Source organism: Pristiophorus japonicus, chromosome 20 (genome assembly GCF_044704955.1).
Source record: "Pristiophorus japonicus isolate sPriJap1 chromosome 20, sPriJap1.hap1, whole genome shotgun sequence".
In the NCBI taxonomy this organism is placed as follows: domain Eukaryota; kingdom Metazoa; phylum Chordata; class Chondrichthyes; family Pristiophoridae; genus Pristiophorus; species Pristiophorus japonicus.
In genome coordinates, this window is record NC_091996.1 from 5,614,667 (window position 1) to 5,633,485 (window position 18,819).

Genomic DNA, 18,819 nt, shown 5'->3' on the forward strand with positions numbered 1-18,819 from the left:
ATTAGTTTATTAACATGAAGTACTTTAATGCCTCAATTATCTTGTAATTGCCCTCCCCAAATAGGGAACTGAAGGAACACTATTGGAAAAGAAATGATTCGTAATGCTATCCATTATGAAAGTATTCAGATTTTTAGCCAAAGCAGTATCTGGGGTTAGCCGTGGCACTCTGGTCTCTGGGTCAGAAGCTTGTCGGTTCAAGTTTCATTCCAGAGACAAAAGCACAAAAATCTAGGCTAACACTCCAGTGCATAACTCAGAGAGCACTGTACAGTTGTAGTGATGTTGGGGAGGGCATCAAACAGGAAATTAGGGGTGCATGCAATAAAGGTGCTGCAGTTATAATGGGTGACTTTAATATGCACATAGATTGGGCTAACCAAACTGGAAGCAATACGGTGGAGGAGGATTTCCTGGAGTGCACAAGGGATGGTTTTCTAGACCAATATGTCGAGGAACCAACTAGTGGAGAGGCCATCTTAGACTGAGTGTTGTGTAATGAGAGAGGATTAATTAGCAATCTCGTTTTGCGAGGCCCCTTGAGGAAGAGTGACCATAATATGGTGGAATTCTGCATTAGGATGGAGAATGAAACAATTAATTCAGAGACCATGGTCCAGAACTTAAAGAAGGGTAACTTTGAAGGTATGAGGCGTGAATTGGCTAGGATAGATTGGCGAATGATACTTAAGGAGTTGACTGTGGATGGGCAATGGCAGACATTTAGAGACCGCAAGGAATGAACTACAACAATTGTACATTCCTGTCTAGCGTAAAAATAAAAAAGGGAAGGTGGCTCAACCGTGGCTATCAAGGGAAATCAGGGATAGTATTAAAGCCAAGGAAGTGGCATACAAATTGGCCAGAAATAGCAGCTAACCTGGGGACTGGGAGAAATTTAGAACTCAGCAGAGGAGGACAAAGGGTTTGATTAGGGAAGGGAAAATGGAGTATGAGAAGAAGCAGGGAATATTAAGACGGATTGCAAAAGTTTCTACAGATATGTAAAGAGAAAAAGGTTAGTAAAGACAAACATAGGTCCCCTGCAGTCAGAATCAGGGGAAGTCATAACGGGGAACAAAGAAATGGCAGACCAATTGAACAAGTACTTTGGTTCGGTATTCACTAAGGAGGATACAAACAACCTTCCGGATATAAAAGGGGTCAGAGGGTCGAGTAAGGAGGAGGAACTGAGGGAAATCCTTATTAGTCGGGAAATTGTGTTGGGGAAATTGATGGGATTGAAGGCCGATAAATCCCCAAGGCCTGATGGACTGCATCCCAGAGTACTTAAGGAGGTGGCCTTGGAAATAGCGGATGCATTGACAGTCATTTTCCAACATTCCATTGACTCTGGATCAGTTCCTATCGAGTGGAGGGTAGCCAATGTGACCCCACTTTTTAAAAAAGGAGGGAGAGATAAAACAGGGAATTATAGACTGGTCAGCCTGACCTCAGTAGTGGATAAAATGATGGAATCAATTATTAAGGATGTCATAACAGTGCATTTGGAAAGAGGTGACATGATAGGTCCAAGTCAGCATGGATTTGTGAAAGGGAAATCATGCTTGACAAATCTTCTGGAATTTTTTGAGGATGTTTCCAGTAGAGTGGACAAGGGAGAACCAGTTGATGTGGTATATTTGGACTTTCAGAAGGCTTTCGACAAGGTCCCACACAAGAGATTAATGTGCAAAGTTAAAGCACATGGGATTGGGGGTAGTGTGCTGACATGGATTGAGAACTGGTTGTCAGACAGGAAGCAAAGAGTAGGAGTAAATGGGTACTTTTCAGAATGGCAGGTAGTGATTAGTGGGGTACCGCAAGGTTCTGTGCTGGGGCCCCAGCAGTTTACACTGTACATTAATGATTTAGACGAGGGGATTAAATGTAGTATCTCCAAATTTGCGGATGGCACTAAGTTGGGTGGCAGTGTGAGCTGCGAGGAGGATGCTATGAGGCTGCAGAGTGACTTGGATAGGTTAGGTGAGTGGGCAAATGCATGGCAGATGAAGTATAATGTGGATAAATGTGAGGTTATCCACTTTGGTGGTAAAAACAGAGAGACAGACTATTATCTGAATGGTGACAGATTAGGAAAAGGGAAGGTGCAACGAGACCTGGGTGTCATGGTACATCAGATATTGAAGGTTGGCATGCAGGTACAGCAGGTGGTTAAGAAAGCAAATGGCATGTTGGCCTTCATAGCGAGGGGATTTGAGTACAGGGGCAGGGAGGTGTTGCTAGTTGTACAGGGCCTTGGTGAGGCCACACCTGGAGTATTGTGTACAGTTTTGGTCTCCTAATTTGAGGAAGGACATTCTTGCTATTGAGGGAGTGCAGCGAAGGTTCACCAGACTGATTCCCGGGATGGCGGGACTGACCTATCAAGAAAGACTGGATCAACTGGGCTTGTATTCACTGGAGTTCAGAAGAATGAGAGGGGATCTCATAGAAACGTTTAAAATTCTGACGGGTTTAGACAGGTTAGATGCAGGAAGAATGTTCCCAATGTTGGGGAAGTCCAGAACCAGGGGTCACAGTCTAAGGATAAGGGGTAAGCCATTTCGGACCGAGATGAGGAGAAACTTCTTCACCCAGAGAGTGGTGAACCTGTGGAATTCTCTATCACAGAAAGTTGTTGAGGCCAATTCACTAAATATATTCAAAAAGGAGTTAGATGAAGTCCTTACTACTCGGGGGATCAAGGGGTATGGCGAGAAAGCAGGAATGGGGTACTGAAGTTGCATGTTCAGCCATGAACTCATTGAATGGCGGTGTAGGCTAGAAGGGCCGAATGGCCTACTCCTGCACCTATTTTCTATGTCTATGTTTCTATGTACTGTCGGATGGGCAGTATTGAGGAATGCTGCACTGTTGGAGGGGCAGTACGGAGGGAGCACTGCACTGTCGGAGGGGCAGTACTGAGGGAGTGCTGTACTGTTGGAGGGGCAGTACTGAGGGAGCACTGCACTGCTGGAGGTGCCGTCTTTCAGATGAGACGTTAAACCGAGGTCCCATCTGCACTCTCAGGTGGATGTAAAAGATCCCATGGCACTATTTCGAAAAAGAACAGGGAGCTCTCCCCAGTGTCCTGGACCAATATTGATCAACATCACTAAGAAAAAAACTTGGTCATTGTCACGTGGCCGTTTGTGGCTGTGCGCAAATTGCCTGCCACGTTTCCTACATTACAAAGTAACTATACTTCAAAAAGTACTTAATTGGCTGCGAAGTGCTTTGAGAGTCCTGAGATTGTGAAACACACATTTTTCATATTTTTGCAAGTTATTTCTCCAGGAACAGAGCATAACATTTTATGTTGGTGTTCAGAGGGACCTGGGTGTCCTTGTACACAAATCCAAAAGTTAACATGCAGGTACAGCAAGCAATTAAGAAAACAAATGGTATGTTGGCCTTTATTAAAAGAGGATTTGAGTACAAGAGTAAAGACATCTTACTGCAATTATTAAGACCGCACCTGGAGTATTGTGTACAGTTTTGGTCTCCTTAACCAAGGAAGGATATACTTGCCATTGAAGGAGTGCAACAAAGGTTCACCAGACTGATTCCTGGGATTTGGGGGGGGGTGGGGGGGTTGTCCTAGGAGGAGAGATTGAGTAGACTAGGTCTACCTTCTATAGAATTTAGAAGAATGAGAGGTGACAGGGGTCACAGCCTCAGAATAAGGGGTCGGCCATTTAGAACTGAGATGAGAAGAAACTTCTTCACTCAGGGTAGTGAATCTTTGGAATTCTCTACCCCAGAGGGCTGTGGAGGCTCAGTCGTTGAATATATTCAAGACAGAGATGGATAGATTTTTGGATATTAAGGGAATAGTGCAGGAAAGTGGAGTTGAGGTAAAGATCGGCCATGATCTTCTTGAATGGCGGAGCAGGCTCGAGAGACTGAATGGCCGACTCACGCTCCTAATTCTTATGTTCTTCTGTACTCGCAACCTAGAATTATTTTCTTCATCTGCGAATACCATTAGTTCTAGAGGATGAATATTTGGGACGGGGAGGGCTCAGATCAGCTAACTCAGCAAAGAATGGGGAATTGAACCTGGAAACTTCCAGTTCTCTACGGTTTGGCTACACATCGCCCCTGACAACTGAGCAACCGGGGGAACTTGCATTACAACCAAAATACCAGGAATCCCGCAATGGAATATTAACAACTTTTGAATCCTTGACCAGGGGTACAGTGGCACAGTGGTTATGTTACTGGACTAGTAATCCAGTGATCCAGAGTCACAAGTTCAAATCCCACCACGGCAGCTGGGGGGGGGAATTTAAATTCATTCAATTAAATAAAAAGCTACCGTCAGTAATGGTGACCATGAAACTACCAGATTGTCGTTAAAAACCGATCTGGCTCACTAGTGTCCTTTACGGAAGGAAAACCACCCAGTCTGGCCTGTGTGTGTGACAACCACAGCAATGTGGTTGACTCTTAATTGCCCTCTGAAATTGCCTAGCAAGCCACCACCACCTTCTTGAAGGCAGTTAGGGATGGGCAATAAATGCCAGCCTTGCAGGCGACGCCCACATCCCATGAATGAATTTTTTAAAAAGCAAATAACTTGCTTGGTACAACCTTTCAATCACGGCTTGGTTTGTTCCAAATCTTTTACAGCAACTGAACAGTGTCATAACCAGCCAATTCTGTGATACAAATGAAAACAGAGTACATACGATACGTGTAGTGCCAGGCCGCTTTGCACATGTTTTATTCCACTTAAAATAACAGATTTTTGTAACATCTCGGAATACGTTGAAAAAAATCGTTCAATGGAATTTAGTCATTTCACTGCTGAACTCGATACACGTTTCAAATGGAGGAGGTCACATAAACGTCCACTTGCAGTTACCGGAGTTACTCGCCACACACAGACACATGTACTTTACAGCAGCAGTCTATAAGTAGTGATTAGCAGGAAACTGGGCTGATTGCTTCTTCTCCCTCGAGCCCAGGAAGGCCCAGGTCGATTGTAGTGTCCCACACTTCTGCCCCCCAGATCTGTCCAGGGATTCAACCTGGGACCTTCCCTGGTCAGTGAACAGGGTGGGGGCGAGGGACAGGTGAGCTGACTTACAGAAAGGCAAAGTCCATTACCCGTCAGCTCACATTGAATTCAGTGCATTGAAATAGTCAATAAAGATGTACACAAGTCAACAGTTCCTTACGTCACCCCATCACATTTAGGAAAGTTTACATAAAACACCAGGTTTCCTTTTTTGAAGCATTCAACACAAACTTCCTTCACAGAAAATGCTGATAAAATTTCACTACAGCACTGCAAATGGCATTCTTTTCATGGTCGAGCGAGACGACATATGCCCGAGAATTAAACATTCATAAATTACTGGTGGATTTCCCATCACTTTCCCTCCCTGTGGTCTCGGGGGTTAAAATTGTGATGTTCGGCTATTGACCTGATCTGCCCGCATCTCCCAACCCCTATGCTTTAGGCCATTGTCCTGGGCCAATATTTATCCCTCAATCAATATCACTAAAAAAAAACAGATGATCTGGTCATTATCACATTGCTGTGTGTGGGAGCTGGCTTGTGCGCAAATTGGCTGCCGCGTTTCCTACATTACAACAGTGACTACACTTCAAAAATACTTCATTGGCTATAAAGCACTTTGAGACATCCGGTGGTCATGAAAGGCGCTATATAAATTCAAATCTTTCTGTTTGTGGGAGCTGGCTGTGTGCAAATTGGCTGCCGCGTTTCCCTCATGACAACAGTGATTACACTTCAAAAGTACTTCATTAGCTGTAAAGTGCTTCGGGACGTCCAGTGGCCGTGAAAGGCGCTATAGAAATGCAAATAAGTCTTTCTTTTCACTGCTCCAGTACTCCTGGTGCAGAAGCAGCTTAAATCAGCAAATCTCAGTCACTGTCGCTGGCCACGGTCAGCTATAACTGCACCTAGATTTCTGCCGCTGGGTTAGAACAGTCCATTCGTGAAACAAATGCAATTATCTCTTCTTGAACAGGTTGTTCTCCACTCCCACCCAATCCCCCCAATTAACAAAATGCAGCACTTGGAAATAAACACTTGTCACAACTTGGTCAAGGTTTTCACTCACAGCTCTCAAGGGCCCCGGACAGCTTATTCAACATTGGTTTACAAATAGCATTTCTTTTCTCTCGAGAAGTCTGTCACAAAAATATTCTCTATTACAAATAAAGCAATTCATCAGACTCGTGTTCCAGTCTCTGTAAATCCACTTAATCTCTTGGTTTCCTCTTTCTATTCAAACCATTTTTTTAAAAATAAAATGAACAGTATCGAAAATCTTCAAATTTGTTTTAGATAAAGAGATGTCTGATCGTGTTTTCTCTGGAAGAGAGAAGGCTGAGGGCAGACCTGATATAAGTCTTTAAAATTATGAAGGGGTTCAATAGGGTAGACGCAGAGAAGATGGTTCCACTAGTGGGGTAGTCCAAAACTGGGGGCCATAAATATAAGATAGTCATTAATAAATCCAAAAGGGAATTCATGAGAAATCTCTTTACCCAGAAAGTGGTGAGGATGTGGAACTCGCTACCACAGGGAGTGGTTGAGGCAAATAGCATAGATGCATTTAAGGGGAAGCTGGATAAACACATGAGGGAGAAAGGAATAGAGGGATATGCTGATAGGGTGAGATGAAGTAGATTAATGTGAGCATAAACACTGGCATGGACCTGCTGGGCCAAATGGTCTGTTCCTGTGTTGTAATTACTATGTAATTTTTTTTTTTTAAATAAAAGGGCCCAGTGAGCTGTAGACTGATGCTCCATCATGTTATGCCCGGGGAAGTGGCATAACACAACTTCATAACCTTATTCCCATTCTCAGCTCTGCTGTTTGAGATGGCACTGTGCAAAGAATATGCGCTTTCCCTCACTGGAAAAGATAGCTAGGGGTTGGGGGAAGAAATAAACCCTGCAATCCTCCATCTGCTGAGTTCCCTATCTCGGCCACAACCTGCTGAGTTCTCTATCTCGAACATGGCACCAAACAGGTACTGGATACTCCTCAGTGGAGAAAAGGGGGGGGGGGTAAATAATCAAACGGCTGTACTGTATTCACGATTCTCCTTCTTATGAGGAGGGGTACTAGAAGAAGATTGGGAGCATATTGTCTGGCAGTCCTCCCGGCTGGTCATGGTGCATGGCTTGTGGAAACCTCCCCAAAAATTGGGAGGAAACAATACTTTAAAAAGAACAAATCTCGCCTTCAAAAGTAAAAGCGACAAAGCAATGGGAAAAAAAAGGAACACAGAGTCTTCACTAAAACCCAGAACAGGTAAATTATTTTTACAATTCACAAGTTGGCCCATTAATGTACAATAAAAGAACACGCGCAAGATGCCATAATCTCTTAAAAGTTAATAGGTACAGCACCACAAATGGTTCCCCCCCCACCAATCCGATAAAATTCTCACAAAATAGCTACTTCTGTATCGATCCTTTCATCCTATCGCGGTGGATGCAATTCATAATTCAAGTGGACGTCAATTACTTCATGTCATGATAGTCACAAGATCAGTTCCACATAGCGTTCTATAATAAATCTAAACGTTCAAAACACCCAAAACATAACAGGTCAATTCAGATACACAGCATCCCAAATACTGTTAATCACCCCCCTTACCCCCGCAGTAGTTTAGAGGATTACATAACTATTTTAATACAGCACCAAGACATCGTCGGCACCAAGGACAGAGTGCACAGCTTAAAATCGATACAGAATAGCCAAATAACTAAATGAGGTTAAAATCGTCCAATGAATCCAACATTCCCACTCCAGTTAAACATTATTTTTAATGTTAATATATAAAATTATAATAGAAAGTGATTTAGTCTGGAGCAGCTCGGGTTCCCTTGGCTTCTTGATCCAGTCCCTTCGGACTGTTCACGATCTCCAGAAGGCAGGATGTAGGTAGCCCCTCGGTAGAGGAATATCTTTATGCTTCAAGCATTTCTGCAACAACAGGAAGAGGGGAGAAATCAAAATAAATGTCAAGGTTCCTTCATAGTCGCTGGGTCACAATCCTGGAACTCCATCTCTAAACCGCACTGTGGGAGCACCTTCACCACACGGACTGCAGCGGTTCAAGGCAGCGGCTCACCACCACCTCCTCGAGGGCAGTTAGGAATGGGCAATGAAAGTTAGCCCTGCGATCAACGCCTACGTTGCAGGAAGACTTTTTTTTAAAATTAGAATCTCTTACCACAGCAGGCCATTCAGCCCATTGTGCCTGTGTTGGCTCTTTGAAAGAGCTGCCAGGTTAGTTCTGCTCCCCTCTTTCCCCACAGCCCAGCAATGTTTTTTCCTTTTCAAGAATATATTCAATTCCCTTTTGAAAGTTATTACTGAAGCTGCTTCCACTGTCCTTTCAGGCAGTGCATTCCAAATTACAACAACTGGCTGCGGGTTAAAAAAAAATTCTCATCTCACCCCCTGGCTTTTTTTCCAATTATCTTAAATCTGTCCCCTCCGGTTACTGACCCTCCTCCCAGTAGCAACAGTATCTCCTTATTTACTCTAGTAAAACCCTTCATAATTTTGAACACCGATTAAATCTCCCTTTAACCATCTCTGCTCCAAGGAGAACAATCCCAGCTTCTCTAGTCTCTCCACATAACTGAAGTCTTTCATCCCTGCTACCATTCTAGTACATCTCCTGTGCACCCTCTCCAAGGCCTTGACATCCTTCCTAAAGTGTGGTGCCCAGAATTAGACACAAGACTCCAGCTGAGGCCCAACAGCGATTTATAAAGTCAGTCAACATTTAAGTCAATCTTATCAAAAGATCATATTTGCAGGGCTATGGGGAAAAAGCAAGGGACTGGGAATGATTGGATAGCTTTCAAAGATTCAGCATAGACACGATGGGCCGAATGGCCTCTTCCTGTGCTGCATCATTCTACGATTCTATATAAAGTCCCTCCCCCCTTTAAATTCTATTTGATATTGCTCCTGTGAAGCGTCTTGGGATGTTTTACTATGTGAAAAGGCGTTATATGAATGCACGTTGTTGTTATAGTCCTATTGTGGCAAGTTCACTCAGAGAATAAGGATAGGTTGAGTAGATTGGGACTATACTCATTGGAGTTCAGAAGAATGAGAGGTGATCTTATTGAAACTTGTAAGATAATGAGGGGGCTCAACAAGGTGGATGCAGAGAGGATATTTCCACTCATTGGGGAAATCTAGAACGAGGGGACATAGTCTTAGAATAAGGGGCCGCTCATTTAAAACTGAGATGAGGAGAAATTTCTTCTCTGAGGGTTGTAAATCTATGGAATTCTCTACCCCAGAGAGCGGTGAAGGCTGGGTCTTTGAATATATTTAAGGTAGGTGGAGATAGACAGATTGTAGAGCGATAAGGGAGTAAAGGGTTATGGGGAGCGGGCAGGGAAGTGGAGCCGAGGCCAAGATCAGATGAGCCATGATTTTATTAAATGGCGGAGCAGGCTCAAGGGGCCGAATGGCCTACTCCTGCTCCTATTTCTTATGGACTTATGTTAGAATCGATGTCTGGTGTGAGCATGGTTCTGTTATATGGACACATTCTGAATGGAGGTGGGTTTCTGCTGTCTGAAGTCACTGGGAGCTGAGATTGAAGCAATGAATCGTACAGAGTGAGCGATGTTTTACCTCCAGGAACTGGCGTAGCCGGATCACAGCCCCCACCTGCCCGACACCCGTAACCGCTTCAATCCTGCAGAAAAAGTAAGATGTCAACCCAACACTTTAAAAAAAAAAAATATACAGATACAGGCAGTTCAGAGAAGGTTCACGAGGTTGATTCCGGAGATGAAGGGGTTGTCTTATGAGGAAAGGTTGAGCCTGTGCTCAATGGAGGTTAGAAGAAGTGATCTTATTGAAACAGACAGACATGCATTTATATAGCGCCTTTCACGATCACCGAACGTCTCAAAGTGCTTTACAGCCAATGAAGGACTTTTGGAATGTAGTCACTGTTGTAATGTGGGAAACGGGGCAGCCAACTTGCGCACAGCAAGCTCCCACAAACAGCTATGTGACAATGACCAGATCATTTGTTTTTGTTATGTTGATTCATTTAAGATTCGGAGGGGGCTGGTCAGGGTTAGTGCCGAGAGGATGTTTCCCCTCGTGGGGGAGAAATCTAGAATTAGGGGGCCTAGTTTCAGAATAAAAGGATCGCCCATTTAAGACAAGAGATGAGGGGGAATTTCTTCTCTCAGAGGTCGTGAAACTTTGGAATTCCCTACTCCAGAGAGATGTGGAGGCTGGGTCATTGAATATATCCAAGACAGAGTTGGAAAGATTTTTGAGCTACAGGGGAGTTGAGGGTTCTGGGGAACAGACAGGAAAGTGGAGTTGAGGTCAAAGATCAGATCAGCCATGATCTTATTGAATGGCGGAGCAGGCTCAAGGGGCCGAATGGCCTACTCCTGTTCCTATTTCTTATGTGCATGTGTGTGTTCTTCTATTTATTATACTTGCGTATGCACAGACTAAAGTATATTTTGTAAATAGCTGTGATAAAAAGGAACTGAATTGTACAAACAACAACACTGACTTCTTGGACTGCAGAAAATTTGTGACTGCAGAAAATTAAACTGCTATGTTGAAAGTTTTAAGGCTGGCCAATAATTAGTTGGAGCAACTGATTATTGCATTGCACAGCCTGAGGAGGTGCTTAGCCAACATAAGGAAAAAGACTTGCATTTCTATAGCGCCTTTTACGGCCACAGGACGTCCCAAAGCGCTTCACAACCAAAGTACTTTTGGAGTGTAGTCACTGTTGTAATGGAGGACACACAACAGCCAATTTGCGCATAGCAAGCTCCCACAAACAGCACTGTGAGAATGACCAGATAATCTGTTTTAATGACGTTGGCTGAGAGATAAATATTGGCCCAAGACACTGGGGTGGGGGGGGGGCGGAGAACAAAATAATGACCGTGGGATCTTTTAAATCCACCTGAAAGGGCAGACGGGGCCTCAGTATAACATCTCATCCCTCAGTACTGCACTGGAATGTCAGCCTAGATTTTTTGTGCTTAAGACTCTGGATTGGGACTTGAACCCACAACCTTCCGACTCAGAGGCGAGAGAGCGCTATCCACTGAGCCATTGCTGATACTGTGAGGAACTTCTAATGAGGATGAAAATCAGCTTTGCAACGTTGGCACGCATCAACAGATTTAGAGCTGCGCCAGTACAGGTCAACAACTTGCGCCAAGATGAGAATGTTGTTGGGATAGGGAGGGGGGAAAGGGGATTTAGAAAGAAAGACTTGCATTTCTATAGCGCCTTTCATGACCACCGGACGTCTCAAAGCACTTTACAGCCAGTGAAGAACTTTTAGCGTGTAGTCACTGTTGTAATGTAGGAAACATGGCGGCCATCCTGCACACAGCAAACTCCCACAAACAGCAATGTGATAATGACCAGATCATCTGTTTTTGTTATGTTGATTGAGGGATAAATATTGGCCCAGGACACCGGGGATAACACCCCTGCTCTTCTTCAAAATAGTGTCAGTCTAGATTTATGTGCTCAAGTTTCTGGAGTGGGATTTGAACTCATAATCTTCTGACTCAGAGGTAAGGGTGCTACCCACTGAGTCATAGCTGACAGTGAGTTTTAAAACGTAATTTTATATAAAAAGACTTTTTATATATCTATATATGTGTATTTATATAGTGCCTTATCACATTTCTAAACGCTGAAAGTAGTTCACATACAATTAATTACTTTAAAGTGCAGTGACTTTTGTAGGCAAATGCTGCAGCCATTTCACAAACAGCAAGATTTCACAAACAACAATGGGATGAATGACCAGTTAATCTGATTTTTTTGGTCCTGATTCAGGGAGGAAGGTTGGCAAAACAGTGGGAGAAATCTCAAAAGGACCCACGGCACTATTTGTCAGCCGTGGCTCAGTGGGTTGCTCTCTCACCTCTGACACAGAAGGTTGTGGATTCAAGCCGCACTCCAATACAGAATCCAGGCAGACACACTCCGTGCAGGACTGAGGGAGCGCTGTGTTGTCAGACGTGACGTATGGCTGATGAGACGATAAACCGAGGCCCCGCCTGCTCTCTCGGGTGGACGTGAAAGATCCCAAGGCACCAATTCGAAGAATAACAGGGGAGTTCTCCCCAGTGTCCTCGTCAATATTTATCCCTCAATCAACATAACAAAAAACAGATTATCTGCTCATCATCACAATGCTGTTTGAAGGAGCTTGCAGTGCACAAAATGGCTGCTGTGCTTCCGACAGTAACTACATTTAAAAATATATATTATTTAATTGGCTGCAAATCACTTTGGGGCATCTTGAGATGGTGAAAGGCGTTATAGAAATGCAAGTTCTTTCTTTTTCTTTGTATCAGTAACTCAAGACGTATAGGAAACATGGGCTTAACATAGAAAATAGATGCAGGAGCAGGCCATTCGGCCCTTCGAGCCTGCACCACCATTCAATATGATCATGGCTGATCATGCAACTTCAGTACCCCACTCCTGCCTTCTCTCCATACTCCCTGATCCCTTTAGCCGCAAGGGCCACATCTAACTCCCTTTTGAATATATCCAACGAACTGGACTCAACAACTTTCTGTGGTAGAGAATTCCACAAGTTCACAATTCTCTGGGTGAAAAAGTTTCTCCTCATCTCGGTCCTATAGGGCTTACCCCTTATCCTTCGAATGTGACCCCTGGTTCTGGACTTCCTGCATCTAACCTGTCCAATCCTGTCATAATTTTATATGCTTCTATGAGATCCCCTCATTCTTCTAAATTCCAGTGAATATAAGCCTAGTCGATCCAGTCTTTCTTCATATGTCAGTCCTGCCATCCTGGCAATCAGTCTGGTGGACCTTCGCTGCACTCCCTCAATAGCAAGAATGTCCTTCCTCAGATTAGGAGACCAAAACTGCACATAATACTCAAGGTGTGGTCTCACCAAGACCCTGTACAACTGCAACAAGACCTTCATATACTCAAATCGTCTCGCTATGAAGGCCAACATGCTATTTGCTTTCTTAACTGCCTGCTGTACCTGCATGCCTACTTTCAATGACTGACATACCATAGACACCCAGGTCTCGTTGTACCTCCCCTTTTACTAATCTGTCACCATTCAGATAATAATCTGCCTTCCTGTTTTTGCCACCAAAGTGGATAACCTCACACTTATCTACATTATACTGCATCTGCCATGCATTTGCCCACTCACCTAACCTGTCCAAGTCACCCTGCAGCCTCTTAGCATCCTCCTCACAGCTCACACCACCACCCAGCTTAGTGTCATCTGCAAACTTGGAGATATTATATTCAATTCCTCATCTAAATCATTAATATATATTGTAAATAGCTGGGGTCCCAGCACTGAAGCTTGCGGTACCCCACTAGTCACTGTCTGCCATTCAGAAAAGGACCCGTTTATTCCCACTCTCTGCTTCCTGTCTGCCAACCAGTTCTCTATCCACGTCAATACGTTACCCCCAGTCCCATGTGCCTTAATTTTTCACACTAATCTCTTGAGTGGGACCTTGTTAAAAGCCTTTTGAAAGTCCAAATACACCACATCCACTGGTTCTCCCTTATCCACTCTGCTAGTTACATCCTCAAAAAATTCTAGAAGATTTGTCAAGCATGATTTCCTTTTCATAAATCCATGCTGACTTGGACCGATCCTGTCACTGCTTTCCAAATGCGCTGCTATTTCATCTTTAATAATAGATTCCAGCATTTTCCCCACTACTGATGACAGGATAACCAGTCTATAATTCCCTGTTTTCTTTCTCCCTCCTTTTTTAAAAAGTGGGGTTACATTAGCTACCCTCCAATCCATAGGAACTGATCCAGAGTCCATGGAATGTTGAAAAATGACCACCAATGCATCTACTATTTCTAGAGCCACTTCCTTAAGTATTCTGGGATGCAGACTATCAGGCCCTGGGGATTTATCGGCCTTCAATCCCAGCAATTTCCCTAACACCATTTCCTGACTAATAAGGATTTCCCTCAGTTCCCCCTTCTCGCTAGACCCTCGGTCCCCTAGTATTTTCGGGAGGTTATTTGTGTCTTCCTTCGTGAAGACAGAACCAAAATATTTGTTCAATTGGTCTGCCATTTCCTTGTTCCCCATTATAAATTCCCTTGATTCTGACTGCAAGGGACCTACATTTGTCTTCACTAATCTTTTTCTCTTCACATATCTATAGAAGCTTTTGCAGTCAGTTTTTATGTTCCCAGAAAGCTTATTCTCATACTCTATTTTCCCCCTCCTAATTAAACCCTTAGTCCTCGTCTGCTGAATTCTAAATTTCTCCCAGTCCTCAGGTTTGCTGCTTTTTCTGGCCAATTTATATGCCTCTTCCTTGGATTTAACACTTTAAACACGGCCCACGAATAGAAAGAAAAAAAAAGACTTACATTTTTATAGCGCCATTCCCGACCACTGGAGGTTTCAAAGCGCTTTACCGCCAATGAAGTACTTTTGGAGCACAGGCACAGTTGTAATGTGGGAAACGCGGAAGCCAACTTGCACACAGCAAGCTCCCACAAACAGCAATGTGATAATGACCAGATAAACTATTTTTGTGATGTTGATTGAGGGATAAACATTGGTCTAGGACACCTGGGGTAACTCCCCTGCTCATCTTCGAAATTGTCATGTATGTAACCACAATGTAACAACACTGTATTACTGTATACACTCAACCTAGATGCACACCTTGACCACAAGGGGTGAACTTGTGGAAGGCACTCCTTACCTGATCACACGGGTATAAAAAGGGAGATCCCACACAGGGTCATCGTCTTTGGAGTCCTGTGAATAAAGAGTTACGGTCACAGAGTGACCTTGTCCCCAGAATGTGCCTCATATGGTTTCATACTGTAGAGTAAGGACATTACATTGGCGACGAGAAACGGGAATTCACGGCCCACGAGAATGGCCACCGCTAGCACAGAGGAACGGTACTGTGTTGGGGAAGACTGGGACGATTTTGTCGAGAGGCTTCATAGAAACATAGAAACATAGAAAATAGGTGCAGGAGTAGGCCATTCGGCCCTTCGAGCCTGCACCGCCATTCAATGAGTTCATGGCTGAACATGCAACTTCAATATCCCATTCCTGCTTTCTCGCCATACCCCTTGATCCCCCTAGTAGTAAGGACTACATCTAACTCCTTTTTGAATATATTTAGTGAATTGACCTCAACAACTTTCTGTGGTAGAGAATTCCACAGGTTCACCACTCTCTGGGTGAAGAAGTTTCTCCTCATCTCGGTCCGAAATGGCTTACCCCTTATCCTTAGACTGTGACCCCCTGGTTCTAGACTTCCCCAACATTGGGAACATTCTTCCTGCATCTAACCTGAATAAACCCGCCAGAATTTTAAATGTTTCTATGAGATGCCCTCTCATTCTTCTGAACTCCAGTGAATACAAGCCCAGTTGATCCAGTCTTTCTTGATAGGTCAGTCCCGCCATCCCTCAATAGCAAGAATGTCCTTCCTCAAGTTAGGAGACCAAAACTGTACACAATACTCCAGGTGTGGCCTAACCAAGGCCCTGTCCAACTGTAGTAACACTTCCCTGCCCTTGTACTCAAATCCCCTCGCTATGAAGACCAGCATGATCTTTTGCTTTCTTAATTGCCTACTGTACCTGCATGCCAACCTTCAATGACTGATGTACCATGACACCCAGGTCTCGTTGCACCTCCCCTTTTCCTAATCTGCCACCATTCAGAAAATGGTTCAAGTTCCTCAGGGCATGCCCCTACGTGGCTGCCCAGTCCCCATTCAGGACACATTTCTTAACTAAAGACAGTAGCGGGTCTTTATTTGTCCAGACTTTAATCTGATGGGCTGTCACGGGTGAGCCTTCGCTTTCGAAAGCTTTAACAGAAATGACCATCTCAGCATCATGCCCAGTTGCCCATTTAGTGGTGGCTAGTGGGAGCCTGCTGAGTGCATCACCGCAGTTTTCAGTGCCCGGTCTGTGCCGAATTGTGTAGTCATAGGCGGCTAACGTGAGTATGCGGGCCGATGCATTCGCATTTGTAAAGTCCTGTCCCCTCAGTACAGATTCACATGAGGCATGTAGTGAAGTCAAGGTCACTCTGGACCTGCACCTTTATTTCACAGCTCTGGAATGCTGCACTTGCCTGAGACCTGTCCTTATATACCTGTCTCTTGCAAGTGCACCCCTGGTGGTAAGGTATGCTGGTGGTTACAGGTCATATCTTATTGCAGTCATGTATAGCATGTTAGGATACAGTTATATATAATAATGTAAGATACACGACATCACCCTCCCCCAAGGTCTTATTGTCTTTATAGGTTCAGTCTCTCAGGTGGTCTACGCTCTCGCGTGGAGCGTCTGAGTTGTGGTTCAGTTGTTTGCCTTGGTGTCTATTTTTCTTTTGGTGTGGTTGCTGGTATCTCGCCTGGGCTGTCTGTTTCGATTGGTGTGATTGTTGTTGACTCGCCTGGGCTGTCTGTTGGGATTGCCCTTTCCTCAGGTTGTTCCCTCTGTTTGTCCACCAGGTGTGGTGCGAGTTCCACATTGTAGTCTGCCTCTGGCTCCGCAGTGTTGTTGGTAAATCTGCTTTTGACTTGGTCTACATGCCTCCGGCAGGTTTTGCCATTGTCCATTTGTACTACCAGTAGCCTGTTTCCTTCCTTGCCCGTAACTGTCCCTGCAAGCCATTTGGGAGCCCTGCCATAGTTTAGTACATAGAACATAAGAACATAAGAACCAGGAACAGGAGTAGGCCATCCAGCCCCCCGAGCCTGCTCCGCCACCCAAAAAGACCATGGCTGATCAGCAAAGCTTCGTTACGAAAGAATGGCTGGGGGATGCAGCGGCCGACAAGCGAAGGGCTCATCTTTTGACCAGCTGCAGACCAAAGACTTATGCGCTCATGAAGGGCTTACTAGCACCCGAAAAGCCGGCGGACAAAACCTTTGAAGAACTTAGCAAATTGATCGGGGAGCACCTCAAACCAGCGAGTATCATACATATGGCCCAACAGAGATTCTACACCCACCGACGTCGTGAAGGACAGAGCATACCGGACTTCGTAGCAGACCTCCGCCGTTTGGCCAGCCTCTGTAAATTCACAGACGCCTGCAGGGGGAAGATGCTAAGGGACTTCTTTATCGAGGGCATCGGTCATGCGGGAATTTTCCTGAGACCAAGGATTTGACCTTGGAAGCGGTGGCGTTGCTAGCTCAAACTTTCATGGCGGGGGAGGAAGAGATGAAAATAATATACGCGCGCAATTCTACCTCTAACGCGGCGATGGGTCAGGGAGTCAACATCATCAATGCGACTCAGAGCCCCGCAGGCAGGCAGGGGCAGTCCGACACTCCCCAGGCAGCAATAGTCCCCAGAGTAGGACTTCAACAGAGACAATGGCAGGTTGAACGGACATTCACGCCATCACAGTGGACAATGCGGCCCGGGATGGGGCCATTGACACCCACTAATAGGATACTTAAGAGCAGTCAAAGGGACAGTCAGCGCGGAATGCCTGGCCATAGTCCCTTTGTTCCCAACAATGGAAACTTAAGCTCATGCTGGAGGTGTTGGGGAAAACACTCAGCTAGATCTTGCAGATTTCAACAGTTTGTCTGCAGGAGCTGCAATCTCAGCGACCACTTAGCTCGAATGTGCAGGAAGTCTGCAACCAGACTAACATATGACGCGGATGGACCAGAAGAGGGTTCTTTGAAGTAGGATGACTTTTGGGGAAAATCGATGGATGCTGAAGTTCAGCGGGTCCATGTGGCAAATATTCACAGTTCATATACCAAAAGGCCACCAATGATGATGAGGGTTTTATTAAATGGTATCTCAGTACGCATGGAGCTGGACACTGGGGCCAGCCAGTCACTCATGGGCGTTCAGCAATTTGAGAAGCCATGGCCACTTAAAGCCAGTAGACCCAAATTAGCACGGACTGAGACACAATTACAGACTTACACTAAAGAAATCATTCCGGTGCTAGGCAGTGCAATGTTGGCTGTCACACACAATGGGTTAGTGAATCGGCTGCTGCTCTGGATTGTCCCGGGCAATGGTCCCGCTCTGTTGAGGAGGAGCTGGTTAGCCGAGATGAACTGGAAATGGGGGGGATGTTCATGCAATGTCATCTGTGGAGCGAAGTTCGTGCTCACAAGTCCTACAACAATTTGATTCACTATTCCAACCTGGCGTCGGGACTTTCAAAGGCACTAAAGTAGTGATACACATCACCCCGGGCGCCAGGCCAGTGCACTACAAAGCCGTATGGTGTCGTATGTGATGCAGGAAAAGATCGAGAGCGAATTGGACCGGCTGTTGAGAGGGCATCATCTCGCCTGTTGAATTCAGCGACTGGGCGAGCCCCATCGTTCCCGTCCTAAAAGCGGATGGCTCTGTCAGGATCTGTGGTGACTACAAGGCCACCATCAATCGGGTGTCCCTACAAGACCAATACCCGCTCCAGAGAGCGGAGGACCTCTTCGCCACGCTGGCAGGCGGCAAGCTGTTCACCAAGTTGGACCTCACTTCAGCCTATATGACCCAGGAACTGGCCGACGAATCCAAACTACTGACCACCATCACCACGCACAAGGGACTGTTTGTTTATAACAGGTGCCCGTTTGGCATTCGATCAGCAGCCGCGATTTTTCAACGAAACATGGAAAGCCTGCTTAAATCCATTCCTGGAACGATCGTATTCCAGAACAACATCCTCATCACGGGTCGAGACACCGAGGAACACCTCCACAACCTGGAGGAGGTGCTACGCC

The 18,819-nt window shown here is 45.1% G+C and overlaps 1 protein-coding gene across 2 annotated transcripts in view; it reads right to left on the bottom strand.

The window, feature by feature from the left end:
- Window positions 1–4,699: 4,699 nt before the first annotated feature.
- gle1 (GLE1 RNA export mediator) overlaps window positions 4,700–18,819 on the bottom strand; it is a 59,428-nt gene continuing 45,308 nt past the window's right edge. For both annotated transcript variants that reach the window (XM_070863696.1, XM_070863695.1), the window contains 2 exons: window positions 9,665–9,728; window positions 4,700–7,984 (listed from right to left, as the gene is read on the bottom strand). In XM_070863696.1, coding sequence (XP_070719797.1) covers window positions 7,916–7,984; window positions 9,665–9,728 — 133 coding nt within the window. In that variant the 3' untranslated portion in view covers window positions 4,700–7,915. The remainder of the gene's footprint in view (window positions 7,985–9,664; window positions 9,729–18,819) is intronic.